We start from the raw sequence: 15,439 nt of genomic DNA, 5'->3' as shown, positions 1-15,439 counted from the left end.
TTTCAGGCTTTGTGTGAAGAGTTTTGAGACAGAGGGAGACACGGTATCAATAAAACTATATTGCTTGAGTGACATTACAGTTTTATTTTTTCAATCGCATGTACCAAATGAATGGGATTCGGTATGTAAAAAAGTAAAAAATAAAAGCTGAAATTGTCAAAATAGTAAAACTTTTTCTCCACAGCAAAAAGTCTTTATTATTTCAGTAAAAATCCAAAGGATCAGTAACATCTCTCAAAATAGTGTACAGTATTTTTTAAGCTACATGTGTCTGTCACAACACAGTGAACACAGTAATCACAACAAAATGCTAACTTCTTAGGGGGTTTCCTGTTTATTTGTTTTCACTGTACTATAAACATCTCTACATAATAATTGTTTAAATCCTGTCAAGCAAAACACATATATTTTAACGACATTTTATTTCAAAAAGCAAAATCCCAGATGCATACATATGAACTGACTTTGCATATTTGTAAGGCCATTGTCAGCTTCCTATATGGTTTTTATAGATTCAGACTAGGGCTGCATTATGAAGGGGATTCACAGGTTAGTGGGCCAACGTTATGTTCAACTGTGTCATGGTTTGGCAATTTACACTCCTCACCAAACCTGCTCTGAAGCAGGTTAAATTGAACTTCGAATGCACGTAAGCCTCGGTTCTTAATCCCTCAAAATGAAAGAAAAAAGAACCTTAGCTCTAGCCTACGTGAAGCCCCCTCTATCTTTATTTGACTTTGTATCATGTGCCAAATATTTGTATATTAAGTATTGTGGACTACAGTTAAATCTCCTTTCATGTTATTACACATCAGTTTTCATTTTCATTTAAAACGTGTACATGTTTTGTTTGAATAAGAAAACCAAGAAAAATTATGTTTTAAGTATTAGTCTGTTGAGGGGGAGAAGGATTTTTTAAAATGTCAGTTTTGTTGTGGGAAATGCGTTCAAGCAATTGCGAAAAACTCTAAGCAGGTGGTATCCAAAACACCCTGTGATTTTACAGACAAAAGTGCTACTGTTGTGTTTCTCATAGCAACAGACCACCTTAACAGCCTCCTTTCATCGCCTAAGCCTACAGGCCCTTCCGTATAAAACTACTTTTACTTTGACTTTAAGTTGCTGCAGATGAACATTAAAACACTCGTTAAGGCTATTATGCCCCTGCTTCCTTTGGTCTTCAGTTGAATTTATTATGACAGTGGTGGCTAAAAAAAAAGCACTCAAAACCATTTGGAGACTAAAAGCATTGCTAACCCCTTTGAAAACTTCTGCCCTATTCCTAAAACTGGGAAACGGCCTGCATGGCAACATACAGGTATGGTTTTGATAAGTTACAGCAAAGAACAGAAATAAAAACCAAACAAAAGCAGTTCAACTCGACCCAACTTTTTACAGTTTAAACAGATGGGTGATACCAAAACTTGCTCACAAATGTTAACTTGTGCTCAGAAAGCCATAGCCTAACACTGTAAGCCGGCCGAGTTAAAAAGTGTAATGCAAATCCCTGCAATGACAAAGATCCCCCTAAGATCCCCTTATTCTAACATTGCAGTCAACACGTTAAGTAAATTTGGTCTGTGATGCATTTTTATCGACCAAAATCAGAGGGCTCTGACGAAGTGTTAGGCTGGATTTGGCAGCGGGCATTCTGGCAGACTACACCGAGGCAAAACAGTTAGTAAATCACTCCCTCTGCCCCTGGGCCCTCTCCCTCTCCAAACTTTATCTACTGGTTTCTAATTGCTCCCTCATATTTTGCATCTCTCACACAGATGGAGGCTGCACTGGCAGATCATTCAGTCCCGAAATGCTGAGGAACAGGGTTTGGGTGACCCAACAGGTTCCATTGCCAAATTATGACCGCACAAACTACAAGTTCTGAGTAACAAGGATGATGAACCATAAAGAAAACAGACTGCCATGACAGTCAAAGAATAACGTGATAGTTAGTTGAGATGTACTGCTCTTTGTCTAACAACAAATTAACTGATGGAAGGTACTTCAATAACAAATCTACATATCTATAAATCTGGCAGATTCATATAAGAAAATTAATCTGCATCACCCTTCCATAAGAGCATTTTTTCAGTAACAAATAAGAACACTAATTCCTACAACATTGTGAGCAATGCGAAAAAAAAGTAACAGTTATTCTGTCATTCTGTTTTATGTCATTATTGGGAATCTAACTGTAGCCCAAGCTTTCCCCTCAGTTGATAAAACACATTCAGAAAATGACACTAACTCAGGCATTTGAGGAAGGCAGTACTGAAGATCAGAGGGGAAAAGAGACAGCTCCACTCCAGGGTAAACTGCATACTCTGAGTCAACATCTCTGTATCCCTGTTTGCTCTCTGGCTTATTGCTGCCATGCAAACTCTCTCTTCAGTGTCCCCTAATTTCTGTCCACTGACCGCCAGAGCTCAGTGGTTTAAACTTGACCCTGTCAAACTACCAAAACAAAGAGATAGAGGGAGTTTACCCAGTGTGGTCCAGTGTCAGTACATTATGTCCTCAAACAGTGGAACTTAAGCAAGAGGTCCACAGAGACAGTGCCTACAGCAGGGATAAAGTCAATTACAGGCTGTACACTAGTCTCATGGAAATCCTATTCTGTCTCTTTATGAAGCATCAATAATAAGCATGTAGTAAACTGCCATAATTCTGAGCTGTATGTAATATACATATACATATACACACACACACACATATATATATATATATATATATATATATATATATGTGTGTGTGTGTGTGTATATTACATACAGCTCAGAATTATGGCAGTATATATATAGGGTTTGATTATTAAATAAAGTTAAACCAAATTGTTCCTAATAACTGACAATAAATTTTTTATCATTAAATTATCACAACACTATTATTTGTCAAATACTGTGTAATGTATGTATTCTCTGTGCGCTTAATAAAGACTGATGCATTCAACTTAAAAAATGCAGAAACAACTTTTCAAACAACATGGATTAAGCAAACAACAATGGATTATTTTCCCAATCAAGCACTACACGCAGCCAATTTCAGGGAGACTTAGGCTAAACTGACACAGAAACATTTGGCACCTAATCCTCAGAAGAGCAGAGGTCAGAAAATGAGACAGGCAACAACAAAGCTTTTAATCAACACCCTCAGTTCATACTACATTCATCACCAGAGACAAACTTCATCTTGCACAATCAGAAACATCCCATAATAGTACAAAACAGTACTGGTGGATTGCAGAAAATATGCTCATGTAAAAGGGACAAAGAGGGAGAAAAGTGTAGTAAACAACTGAAAAAAGGGGAGAAAACACTCACCTATCTTTATTATTATCTTCGTATTATTTATTTAATGCTTTATTTGTTCCATTTTTTCTCCTGCTTTTGCCCATCTCATGAGAAAGCCCACTGTGAATAATCTATTGTCTGATTGGATGAGATCCAGTGAATCCATCTGAGGCTGGCATCTGCAGGAGACCCAGTGTAATTTAAGGTGTGCAATCACTGAAAGTCATGAATTTGCCACAATTAAATGCTGCTGAAACCTCAGTTAGGGCATAAATTGCTTCTCTGCCTTGTGTTCAAGTGATGCTAGCTCAGCCAGAACACTCTGTTTTCAGCACATAGTTCTCTAGAGAGGTCACACGAAGAGAGCAGAGAACACAGAGGCACAACACAGCTAATGTTAATATTTGGTGGCCTACTTAGGTGACAAAGATTTTACAATTAGAATAGAATAAATTCTTCATAAATGTCAGCAGGCCAGCATTTAATCTTTAACAAGCCAAGTAACAACCATCCACTGATCTAATATGCATGCCTTATTTGGAGGGGTGTGGGGGTGTGCACCAGAATTCTAGGTTTTCAGTTTCTTCTGAGACAGAAGAAACAGAAAACAGAAGAAAAGAGAATGTCTAGATGATTCAAACAAAGTGAAGCGAACAGGTTTTTGTAAATGTTTGTTGACATCCTAGTGACTACAGGCACTAATTAGTCCTAACACCTCAGTCAAATCTTAACTCTGACATCATTTCCTGTGAACCTCCTGTGGTCTTGAACATGGCGCCTTGGTCCGTTGTGTCATTCCAAAACCATCTTTGTCATAAGATCTAAGTGGATATCTTAATCATTACAATTCAAAGGAGATGCTTATTCTGATCCAAGAGAGATGTAGGAACTTTGATCTCCTCTCTTCTCAATTTTTTTTTTTTTTTTTTTTTACATTTTAATTAGAGAGGAGACAGGCAAAGAACCTTCCCCCTGTGGTGTTCTGGAGATAAATTGTGTGGCGGAATTTCTCACTAATTCAAATGGCCTCACCTTTTCAATGGAAATATAAGAATCAATACCTATTATGCATGGCCAACCTGAGCAGGAGTGTACAAATTAATGGGCTGTATATTGATCAAAGGGGAAATTAAATATTAATTAGGGTAAATGGGCAGAGTCAATCCCCAAGACACCAGCACATCTCATTTAATTTGTCCAATCGAGCAAATACGGACAGCTCCATGCAAAAAAAAAAGAAAAAAAAAGAAAAAGAAAACAAACAAACAAACAAACAAAAAACGCTTAGTCTGGTTAAACCAGCTTTTCTCCTTTCACAAATAAATATTTAATTCAGTCTGATTTCAGATAGAGGTCAAGAGGGTTTGGGATTTTTTTGGACTCTGTTTTAAGATGTTCTATGCATGACTAGAAAAGAGCCTGTTGCTCCATATCAATGACAAAACTAAGATCTTTTTCAAACGATTATTCTATTTTTGTCACAACCTGCACCGCCATTTTGGACTTTTGGTTTGACATGTCTTTGTGCTCCTGTTCTCTGTCTGTCTCCGCCCCTCACCTGTACCTGTTTGTCTAATTATTAACCTTGTTAATTTGAACCAATCCTGTTTTGCCCTGTTTAGTTTCCCTCTGTATTTAAGCCCTTGTGTTTCACTTGTCTTTTGTCTATCGTTGTTTGTGTTTTAGTGCACACTGTCATGCTGCACCTTTTTGTTAATGGCTTTTGTTATTAGTTTACACCTGTATTTTGATCTTCGTTTTAAGTAAAGTCTTCCGTTTTTTCACCCACATCATCGTGTCTTTGCACTTGGGTCCTGCACCACACCGCCAGCGTGACAATTTTTTGTGAGACCTTACAATAAAATGCCATCAAATTAAGAATCTTTGCACCAGCCCGAAGTCATCCCCAATACAACAGCAGTGCATTCTAATGTGCTTGGTCAAAGGTTATGGATGATTTCTCTAGCTTGTTTTGAGCCTCTTATACTCAGTTTTATGTCTTTTGTTCTTTGTTTTCTTTTCTGTAAATGTTCAGTTTCCTAATTTGAAATAATTTCACTGTTTTGCCCCCCCTTCCCTTCTAACTTCCAGTGCAACTGTTCAGACTGTTCCTCCCTGGGCTCTAATGCTACTCCACAGGAAATGCAGCTCCTCCTACATTCACAATACCCCTTCATATGGCCTTTATTTGGCAGGTGTCATCACTCTTTTTTCTGTACAGTCATTAGCTTCACTAGCGTTAATTATGAATTTGCAGGTGCATTTTACAGCGCAGAGAGTTTATTCATTGTCACACTGTCAAAGCTCCTAACTGCCACTACCGCACTTCCCTCCAATAACTCACTAGATTAAGACAGTCTGCGTATCACCAAGCCCTGCATTAGCTGGATAAGGCGAGTGTGAGTGCTTGGCTACATCAAAATGTGCCCTCCAGCTAAGAATCACTAGATTTGTGTGATTCTACTAACTCACTGTGACAGCTATAAAACAGTCACCTAATACCACTAAACAGGCAATCAGAGCTGCTTTAACAGTAAGAGAGTGTAAGAGATAGTGGTCTGAATGTGGGACCATCTGCACAAAATAACATACTGCAGGTTTCAGCGATAGGAGCCACAAGGAGATAGTTTGGTTGATGAATGGTGGTTATTAAAACAAAACAAACAAACAAAAAAAATCCATTTTAGTTAGAATTTTTATGAATCTGAATCAGTTCCTCTGATTTCTCTAACTTGCTCCTCTTTTTTCCAAGAAAAAATCATTAAGATCAATACATCACTGTCTGTTGATAACCTCTCACCACCTGTCCTTTCCTCATTTTCATTGTGTCACTCTCACACAGCCTTGTCACCTCTGACTACAAAACTGCTGTTGTCTTTCCAGTTCTAAAGAAACCTGCTTTGAATGTCTCCAGTTTGAGAAACTGCCACTCCATACATAACATTCCGTTCACTGCCCTGGATCCCAGCTTTACTAGGATATTCTCCCATGCCTGAATCTCTCCAGTCTGGATTTTGCCACCACCACCATAGAGAAACTGCCCTTGTTGTTTTGAATGATCTCCACATAACAGCAGACTGTTGCTGAGGGCATCACAGATCCTGTCTCACAAACCCAAAGAACATCACCTCCATGTCTGTTACTGTAACATAGTAGGGTCTCGCAAATCTTCAGACCCCTTATTCCTCATTCCTTTGGACAAATCATGTCCAAATCTGGACATCCACTGAAATATGGGCAATACTGAGCTTTAAGCCAGCGCCACATCCTTCTCTGATCCATCTATAAGCAATGGTCTTAAACTCACCCTACCAACTCACCCGGTTTCTCAGGCCCTGGAGTTTACTCCCTCCATCTGAATAGAAATCAAATTACTGTCTATCCTCACCTCACTTCTGAAAGTCTACCTTTTTACCCTGGCATTACAGTTAATCCCCTATCATTTCCATTAACCCCTGACACTCTCCACTCTGCTTCAAACCCTCCTCATCACTGCTCTCATTTTCTTTCTTGCCTTCTTTTCTCCCATTGTTTATTCCTTTGCCTTTCCCCCATGTTATCTGTAATGCTGTGATATATTTCCGTTTGTATTTTATTTTCAGAGAAAGTGTTAAGGAATAGTGTGTCTTTTTGTAAAAATCATGCTATAAATTATTATTATTAGTAGTAGTAGCTGTAGCAATAGTAGTATTGTTGTTGTTGTCATTCTTTTTATTCATGTTGATGCACTTTGGTATTTTTGTTCATGAGAACATGATTGTTGGAGGATTTTTAAACATTTCTGAAAATTTTCAACAAGTTGGCTAACCAAAACTTTCAAGCTGTTCTGCATGTGAAGCCATACATTTCATGAGTCCGCACATAACAGACAGGAAATATGAGTGTCTAAATATGGAATTTTGATCAAGAGGTGGCTCTAGAGGAGTGGGTGTACGGGCACTAAATTGCTTAACTATGGATGGGCACCTCTATCTATGTGCCAAAATAAACAAGAAGCAACCATGCTGTTCTATGGAATGCTATTACAATCTATGGAGAAAGAAGACAGATACGAGGTACAAGGAATAAATAAAAACAAAGTAGGTGTTCAAGCACCTTAAAGCATATGTGTTTGGCCCCATAATAATGTACAGAAAATCATTGCAACCAAGCAATCAAGGAAAGTGTATGATGCTAGTTTCATATTTGTATTCCAAACTTCTTACATTATCCATAAATGGAACACCAGAATGTGCACAGGTATTCTGAGTTCATGATTGGACTGGAGTACAATATTCATTCATTAGGTTTCTTTGAACATGTTTGAAAGTTTTGGTACAAGGCCCTTCATGTAAATAATACATGACTGTCTATAGTGATGACTGTCACACAGAAGGTGTGTACACTGTCTGTAGCCACTTTAGAGGTGTTCTAATTGCATACTTGTGTGATGAGAGGCCTTACCTGTGGTCGTGGGTGGCCTGTTACAAGACAGGTGAGCTCAAGAGTCTCCCCTTCCCGGATGGTATACACTCTCTCTGAGTATCGCTCCTCCTCCACATTACATGCGTGACCTGAGTGCACAATACGCACAGTAGGGGGAGCTGTGGACAGAGGACAGGAGAATTAGAAAACTCGAGAGAGAGGGAGGACATGAAAACACCAACACAACCACACCATTGCTAAAAAACAAAAAAAACAAAAAAAACATGAACATCCTCCTTGAGAAACCTTCGTCCTGGATTACGATGATCTGAGACAGAATTTTGTGTTGATTTTTTTTTTTCTAAAAACAGTGTAATCATTTTCAAAATTATTATTATAAAATGATATAGTTGGTGTTTTTGTTAGGTACTAGCCATTATCTCAGGAAAGAGGGTCTGCTACACACTGTGAAGGGCATACAGCTTTCAAACTAAACACCTCTGAGAGAAAATGACATTAGCCCACTTAAGAGGAGCAGAAACAACCTTGGCAGTGTCTTTTAATTAAATATAATTCATCCATTTCAGGGTCCTTGAAAATTGAGGCTCATATAAATTGAGCAGAGAAATAAGCTGAACTGTCAAATATCTTCTTTGTGAACTTCAGGGCAACTCACTGCTGATAAAACCTCCCAAAAAATATCTTGGAATGATTCTAGTGTTACTTGGAGTACCACCATTACCAAGAATACAGTTTAGAAAATTGTCATGCCAAAGTTAGAGGAACCGAGAGAACTTTACAAAGATTTTGCTTTCCATACATTTTAAAGTCACAGGGCCATACTCGACCTCTAGAGAATGAGTGTTTGTGTTACCACCGTGAGTTTCAGAAAAGTGTATGTCAGCGATGTGTACGTCAAACAGCTTGGCGTGTTTGTTGTCAGTGTTTGTCATGAGCTGAGAGTGTGTATAAAATGTGTACAGAGTGTGTCTTGAAGAATCTGAAATAAGCAGGAGGCACTCAGAGCAACATGAGCAGAGCTCAAGGAGTATCCTTAGGTGAAGCACTAATGAGAGGTAAGCAGATCCTCCCCTTTGGCCAGTAGAAGGTGTTCATTTCTCTTTGCTAAACAAAGAAAAACAGAGCAGCCATGAAAATCATAAACTGATAGAAACATCTTAATTCATCGGAGTCTGATCTGACCTCTCCACTGTTCAGATGGATTTGATTATAGAAATTAGGCCAATGTGACCGGTTGCCAGGTGACAGGTTTTTGGTGATATGGAAACATGTCTGGTCTTGGATGAGGCTGTGTTTACTCCAATGAGAGCAAAGCTAATTAGAAGCACAGAGAAGAAGTAAAGCTTCACGCTAGGCTGCCACTTAAAACAAAGGGGTTTAGAATGAGACCCCAGGGCTCCAGATAAACAAGCTCTAATGCAATTTATTCTACTAAGCCTTCATCTCTGCCATACACCATCCGTCCCTTGACTCAGACAGAGCAGTCAGAGGATACTGGAGCTGTATCAGTGATTAACAGTCATAAAATGTATGTTTATCCATAACAAAACTAGGGTAAGTTTGCTTATGTCCATAGTTGCAGAAGCCACATTTCTCTCCAAAAATTCTTTGTAGACAGTTCATCTTACGGAATTTAGCCTAATTAGCAAAACAGTGATAAATAACTTTACTTTTAAAAACAGAATAGCTTTGAGGATATCAGTGATAAAATTTAATGACTGCCAGAAGAAAAAATGTCCTAAAAATATTCTAAAATGAGAAGCACACACTTGCTTTTTTTTTTTTTTTTTTTTTTTTTCATTTTCCATGCAGATTCTGGGAAATGGATTTCCATCACTAATTTGGTCTGAGAGCTGTCTTTTTCAGTTTCTGGTTTTTGTGTTGCTCTAATAATGTCACTCTCCTGTTCTCTAAGCATCACAGGGACAAGACTCAGAGCAGTGGCAATGGGGAAAGTCTTTGCTCTCTTGGCACACAGTGCAAAAGTGGAAACAGCTTTATCTCACACTAGCAATCAAGATGAAATTGGACTTGGTTAAATGTGAACTGAGACAGACATTGAGACATTGACAGGGAGGGAGGGAGGGAGGGAGGGAGGGATATACTCCAAGTGCACATTTTTAAATAGTGATTGGTTTAAGTGTCCATCTACTGTTTCTGTTAGGCGATAAGAACACCTTTCATTTTAGTCCCATACATTGTGTAAATGTCTCCTCTAGAATAATACTGACTTCAGATATGTAAGGATCATTGCCCCAGCATGTTTTTCTCCTGAAGTGGTTTATACTGATCTCTGTATTTGGCCTCATGGCTTATCTTTCATGCTGTATTGCTGTTGAGAAAAGTAACAAGGATTGGCCTTACTCTATGTCTACTCCCAATGTTTTTACCAAAAATGTGATGCTTATGAAAAATTTTAAAAACCTCTCTGGTACTTTTGTAAAAAACAAAAAAAAAAATTATGAAGAACTGGAGCATGTCATTGCATTTGTATTCGCCTGAAATAGTTGTTTTTGCCACTTATTCATTTTCAAAATAATCCATATTGCCTTCCATCTCATTTACTTTCTTCATGAAGTGTTTGACATTTTATGTTGGGATCATTTGTTAGCTCAGTATGTATCTGTACCCTCTATCTGTTCATACATAGGTTTTCTTCAGCTCTTGCCATAGTTCTGCTATTTGAGGCATGGTTTGGTTTATGACTCACTTTGTTTCTGTCTGAATAGCTTCAAATTCCATTCTGAAGTCTTTTATTTACTTTGTGAGTCTCCCTAATTTTAATTGGCATTTTTTGTAGTCCCTCTTATTTAATGTCTTTTTGTTTGCAGATGTATTTGGTGTTTTGTGTGGACATTTCTTGATTTTTTTTAAAAAAATTTTTGCCATTGTTTTGCAGTATTTTAAATTGTAAGGTTTCCCATCAAATATTATCATTTTTAAATCACCTTTTTCACTATCTTTTTTCAATGATCTTTTCACCAAATGGGCTTGTTCAGAGCCCCAAACTGCTGAGATGTTAGCATAGGCAGACAATACTCTGACTGGTACAGGTGGTGGAACTGCACTCTGGAATGGGGCCAGAATCGAGCCTATGGAGCCCATGAAAATTGTGTGGTGTGTGTGATAAAAGATGTGTTCTACTGACTCTGTATATTTAGAGAACGAGAAGACAGACATGAAAATCTGTAAGGAAACATAAAAACACTTGTCCTCTCATTATTCAAAACTGGAATTTTTTCCCCCCAATAAAACAGACAATTTCTCATTTTCAGTTTATGCAGGCCAAATTTGCTGTGCAAACCCTGCTGTTGTCATGTTTTTTGTGCTGGTTTTAAGACACCCTTTTGACTGACTGACCCACTGACTCGGCTGTGCTGAAACACATATCCTCCTATGTCTCCTCCTTCCACTCATGCTTCTCAAACAGTTACTCAAATCTGCCTCCCACTTGTGAGTCTTCAAAATTCAGTCCCAGAAAAAAAAATGCATTAAAAAATGTACAGCATTTAGTTGCTTTTTTTCTGGCTAGTGTGCCCTCTTTTTTTTAAAAAAAACAACACAGTGTTTAGAAACGGGAAGTTAAGATTATAACTTAAACAAAAACAACTATGTTCACAGGCTAAACAAAAAACACACTTTTTTTATGCGTCAGGCCAGTACTGTGTATCCTAGAAAAGTAAAAAGCAGTTTAGCTAGGAATTGATCCAGATTACTTGAGGAATTTAACTGTCAATAAACTTGGTTTCAAAAAAAAAAAAAAATCCAATTTCAGAACAGCTCAGCATCAGTCTAGGTTTGAAATCTAGCCTTACTGTTCTTATCTAAATGCAGCTGAGCTGTTTCCAGATGGGGAACATCCATGCAGGCAGCTTCGATAGCTAAATGATTGTCATAACTATCGTGTAAAACTGTTATTCAGGAACAGTGGTAGCCATTTGCAAGCACTGATAAACCCGTGCTTTATATTAGTCTGAACTGCAAGTACACATTATGTACTTTCCTTTTGTCTTTCATTTATGGAACTTGGTACATGTGAAAATGAAAAAACTATTATGAAATAAAAACTTGAATAAGGTGCTAATGCTAGCTAAATAACACAGTGTAAATAGAATTTATACTCCATTGTTAACATTTGTTTACATTTAACCAATGTTTTTCCTTTTTGTACACAAACAGACTGTTGTATTCACCAGAGACCACAACATCCTTAAAACACAACTGCTACACAATTCAAAGCAAAGACAGGATTACATGTCAAACTAAACTGAGCTAAATGGAACCTTGCCCACCCAAATTTGACATCTATATATCACAAATGGATTTCGCAACTGGGATCAGGTGGACAGCACCCTCCTTGAGAAGCTGACTGTATTGTTTTACAACACTATGCTTCTTGAAAATGAAGTGGAAAAAAGAATGACTGGCTTCAGATATATTGGAGCGTCGATATATATGTGTGTGTGTGTGTGTGTGTGTGTGTGTGTGTGTGTATAAGTCAAACTGTTTGAGTTCATATTGGAATGTCAAAACCAGACAATCTGGGAGATTCATACAATCAGTTTTGAGCTAGCACAACTGCCATATGGACACAAGACAATACAGATATGAAGGTATTGAAGGGTATCTACTGGTGTTTTAAGCATGGGGCAAGAGAGCTGAACTTGTCTGTTTTCACATCACCCAATATACTTATGCAGTCACAAATACCTCACCATCCTGGAGTTCTCACTGATTAAAGATGCATTCACATGTAGTCTCATGTCAGCAGCTTAATATGTATTTGTTTTTGGATGAATTTTGATACTTTTCACAGAGCAATGAACACCCTCTGCTGAAAAAAAACCCCAACAACAACAACAACAAAAAACACCTAGACCATCCAGACGCCCACAGAATGAACCCTCTTCCTTTTAAGTGCAAAAAAGTCATTAGAGCAAAGAGGTGCTGTTTGCCTTTCATGTCATGGAGAGTCTAATTGATGCTTGATATTTGCCACACTGGGCTCTCGCCTCAATTCACTCATTAGCACTTCAGGTTGTAGCTAGCTGATTATTTATCCATATATTCATTCAGTAACAAAACCATTGCTGTTCTCAACTGGGCAAGGCAGCACGGGCTGCTAAATTTAGCACACACACACACCCACACACACACCCACACACACTCACATTTTACCTTTGCAAAAATGACAGCCAACAGACATCACACATGCTCATTTGCATTTACATTCAATATTAAGCAGAGACTGTCTACAGAAGGAGTGTCAGCACTGTGCATATTAACTCAAACCTGAAAGCATCATTTAGGTTAGCATGCACACACTGTCATTCATACTCACACTATTCAGACTGATATCTCCACTCTCAACTGAATTTGCTTAATTTAATAATTTCTCACAAGCTGCTCATATGCAGATCTGACCCTGAGATTGTGTGCATGTAAATATATCACAATGTTATTGCTGCTCTGCTGTTGATGTGCATTCAGATGATCACTGATTTTGTGTTCATTTATATGAAGGTTGTCATTTTGTTGTTATGCGATCTGAAAATTGCATTAACAAATGGGTTGGATTTCTGTCTCAGTTTCACTGTATGTAACTGATGTGTGGAACAAAATCAGCTGACACCAGAGTACAAAGTATATTTAGCGGCTTTGTGTACTGCCTTTGTGTAAATGCCTGACTGAGTAGTCTGTGATTACTAAATCAGATACAAATGTCATAATCCAAGTGCCCCTAGTTACCAAAATGCACGTCAATAGTGTAGACTTAAGGGATCTAGTGAGACACAGGCAGTGATTCTGCTCTTAGTAACTAATCTCAGATTCCTACATCTGTAAGCAAGTGACCAAGATAAGCTGCCATCAATCCATATCAGTGATGGACCTGTCATTGTAAGGAAAAAGCGAAAACCCTAAGTGAGTCCTAAACCATGAGATTTGAATTATGACTTAGATCAAGTGTAATAAGCACAGGGCTGCTCATGCTAGCATTACACTGTTTGTATTCTGCTTATTGGCTAACCACGAACATAATTCAGATCACAACACCCAACACTGATGGAAGGGGGCCAGCCGATGAGTCAAATCAGGTGGTAAAGAACATGGCTGTGTAAGCCCTCTGGAGATGAACAGAGTGCTCTGAATCTGGAGTGATAATCAGTGGACCAGCAGACAGACACAGTGACTGATTCCTTCATCCATTTTACACTTCTCTCCCCCCGCCTCGCGTCATAATGCCAGTCTGGGCCAATGAGCCCCAGGCCTCATTGCCCTAACATGGTAAATAGTTGCCATGGGGACAACTTCACTAGTCTCTTAGACAAAGGCTGCTTGAGTTGCATCTCCACATTTCAGTTCATAACCCGACTAAACCAGCGATCTCAAACTCACACACTGGTACAAGCCTCACACACTGGTGTGCCTCATTTACCATACAGTTTCTGTTTGATTGGAGGGAATCCAAGCTAGACTGAACAGTCATTTTCTAACAAAACAAGATCTTGCGAATCAGTGATTTCAATGGCCAAATGAACATGGCTTGCACTGAATATTGTTAACTCTGCACGTATATATTTGGGTAAAAATGTTCTAGGCTCTTTACTATTGCTGTTTCAGAGGAGCAGCCAACTGCACTAAATGCATGTATGTTTAGTGAAAACAATGACTTTAGATAAGCAGACACTGTAATTTGATAGTCAATCACTTCTTACAGGATGCATATCCAGAAGTCTTAAAACAAGAATTCGGGCAGAAAACACATGCACATGCATCCAAGCACACACCCATAATATGCTATAAAAAGAGAATGCCAAGTCTGGCTGACTCTGCCCATGCTCCAAGGTTGGTTTCTGAAGGTTCACCGGCGGCACTGACCTGATGTTTTTGTTTCCTTAAATAACATTAACCAGACATCTGTGGAGGGGATAAAGCTCCCTACTGGCCAAACCTCAGCGATAATTCTCAGACCATCGGCTGAAGAGTGCGCCAAGACCTGTATTAAGACTGGGAACAGACTGTTGGTTTGCCCTCTGAGAGTTGGATGTTCTGCGCTGTGCCAAGTGTTTCTCTGATGGCTGACTGGCACACTGTAGATGTTGAGTAATCAGCCTATCTGTGGCTGTGGAGCAGGAGGATAGCTAAGGGTGCCCACTGGCAGGCTTACACTAAGCTCTCCATAACCCTCACACCAGCCACTAAGGCTTTAATCCATGCCAAAAGCCCAGGGCTCTTCATTACTACTCCCTAGGAAAGGTACAGATTAATGGTTCAGACCCTAAATCTTTAATAGTGTGCGTGTGTGTGTGTGGGTGTGTGTGTCTGAGTCTGTGTGTATGCACGTGCGCCTGTGAACACAGTGCAGTAATGCACAGAGGAGACCTTCCATTTCCAAACAGGAGCTTTTTCACCGCCTGCCACAGTCTACTCAAACCCTGCCAATTAAGGATGTCTTCTCACATCCTGTTGTGCTTTGTGATTTTACCTAATTATTCAAATGATTGTGTTTACCTTCCTGGAGAGAATTTCAACAGAAAAAAAATGCAACAACAAATCATCTCTATTGTCTCATTAAAATTAACAGACAGATTAATTGAATTAATTATAATCTATAAAAGTTCCTTTTAATCCAGAGAATGTGATAACACAATGTTGCAGTGTGCTATTAGATGACACCTTTTTAAGTGTCCACTCACACTCAACATTTAAGTACACAAAGCCAC

General features: G+C 38.7%; 1 protein-coding gene across 1 annotated transcript in view; it reads right to left on the bottom strand.

Moving 5' to 3' along the window:
• LOC115810006 (MAM domain-containing glycosylphosphatidylinositol anchor protein 2) overlaps positions 1-15,105 on the bottom strand; it is a 97,584-nt gene extending 82,479 nt beyond the window's left edge. The window contains 4 exon segments of the mRNA XM_030771901.1: positions 7,734-7,873; positions 8,231-8,250; positions 14,500-14,539; positions 15,090-15,105. Coding sequence (XP_030627761.1) covers positions 7,734-7,873; positions 8,231-8,250; positions 14,500-14,539; positions 15,090-15,105 — 216 coding nt within the window.
• Between the last annotated feature and the right edge of the window lie 334 nt (positions 15,106-15,439).

This window comes from Chanos chanos, chromosome 4 (genome assembly GCF_902362185.1).
Source record: "Chanos chanos chromosome 4, fChaCha1.1, whole genome shotgun sequence".
NCBI lineage: Eukaryota > Metazoa > Chordata > Actinopteri > Gonorynchiformes > Chanidae > Chanos > Chanos chanos.
Note: the sequence above shows the minus strand (reverse complement) of the source record. Positions and strands in the feature narration are given on the sequence as shown.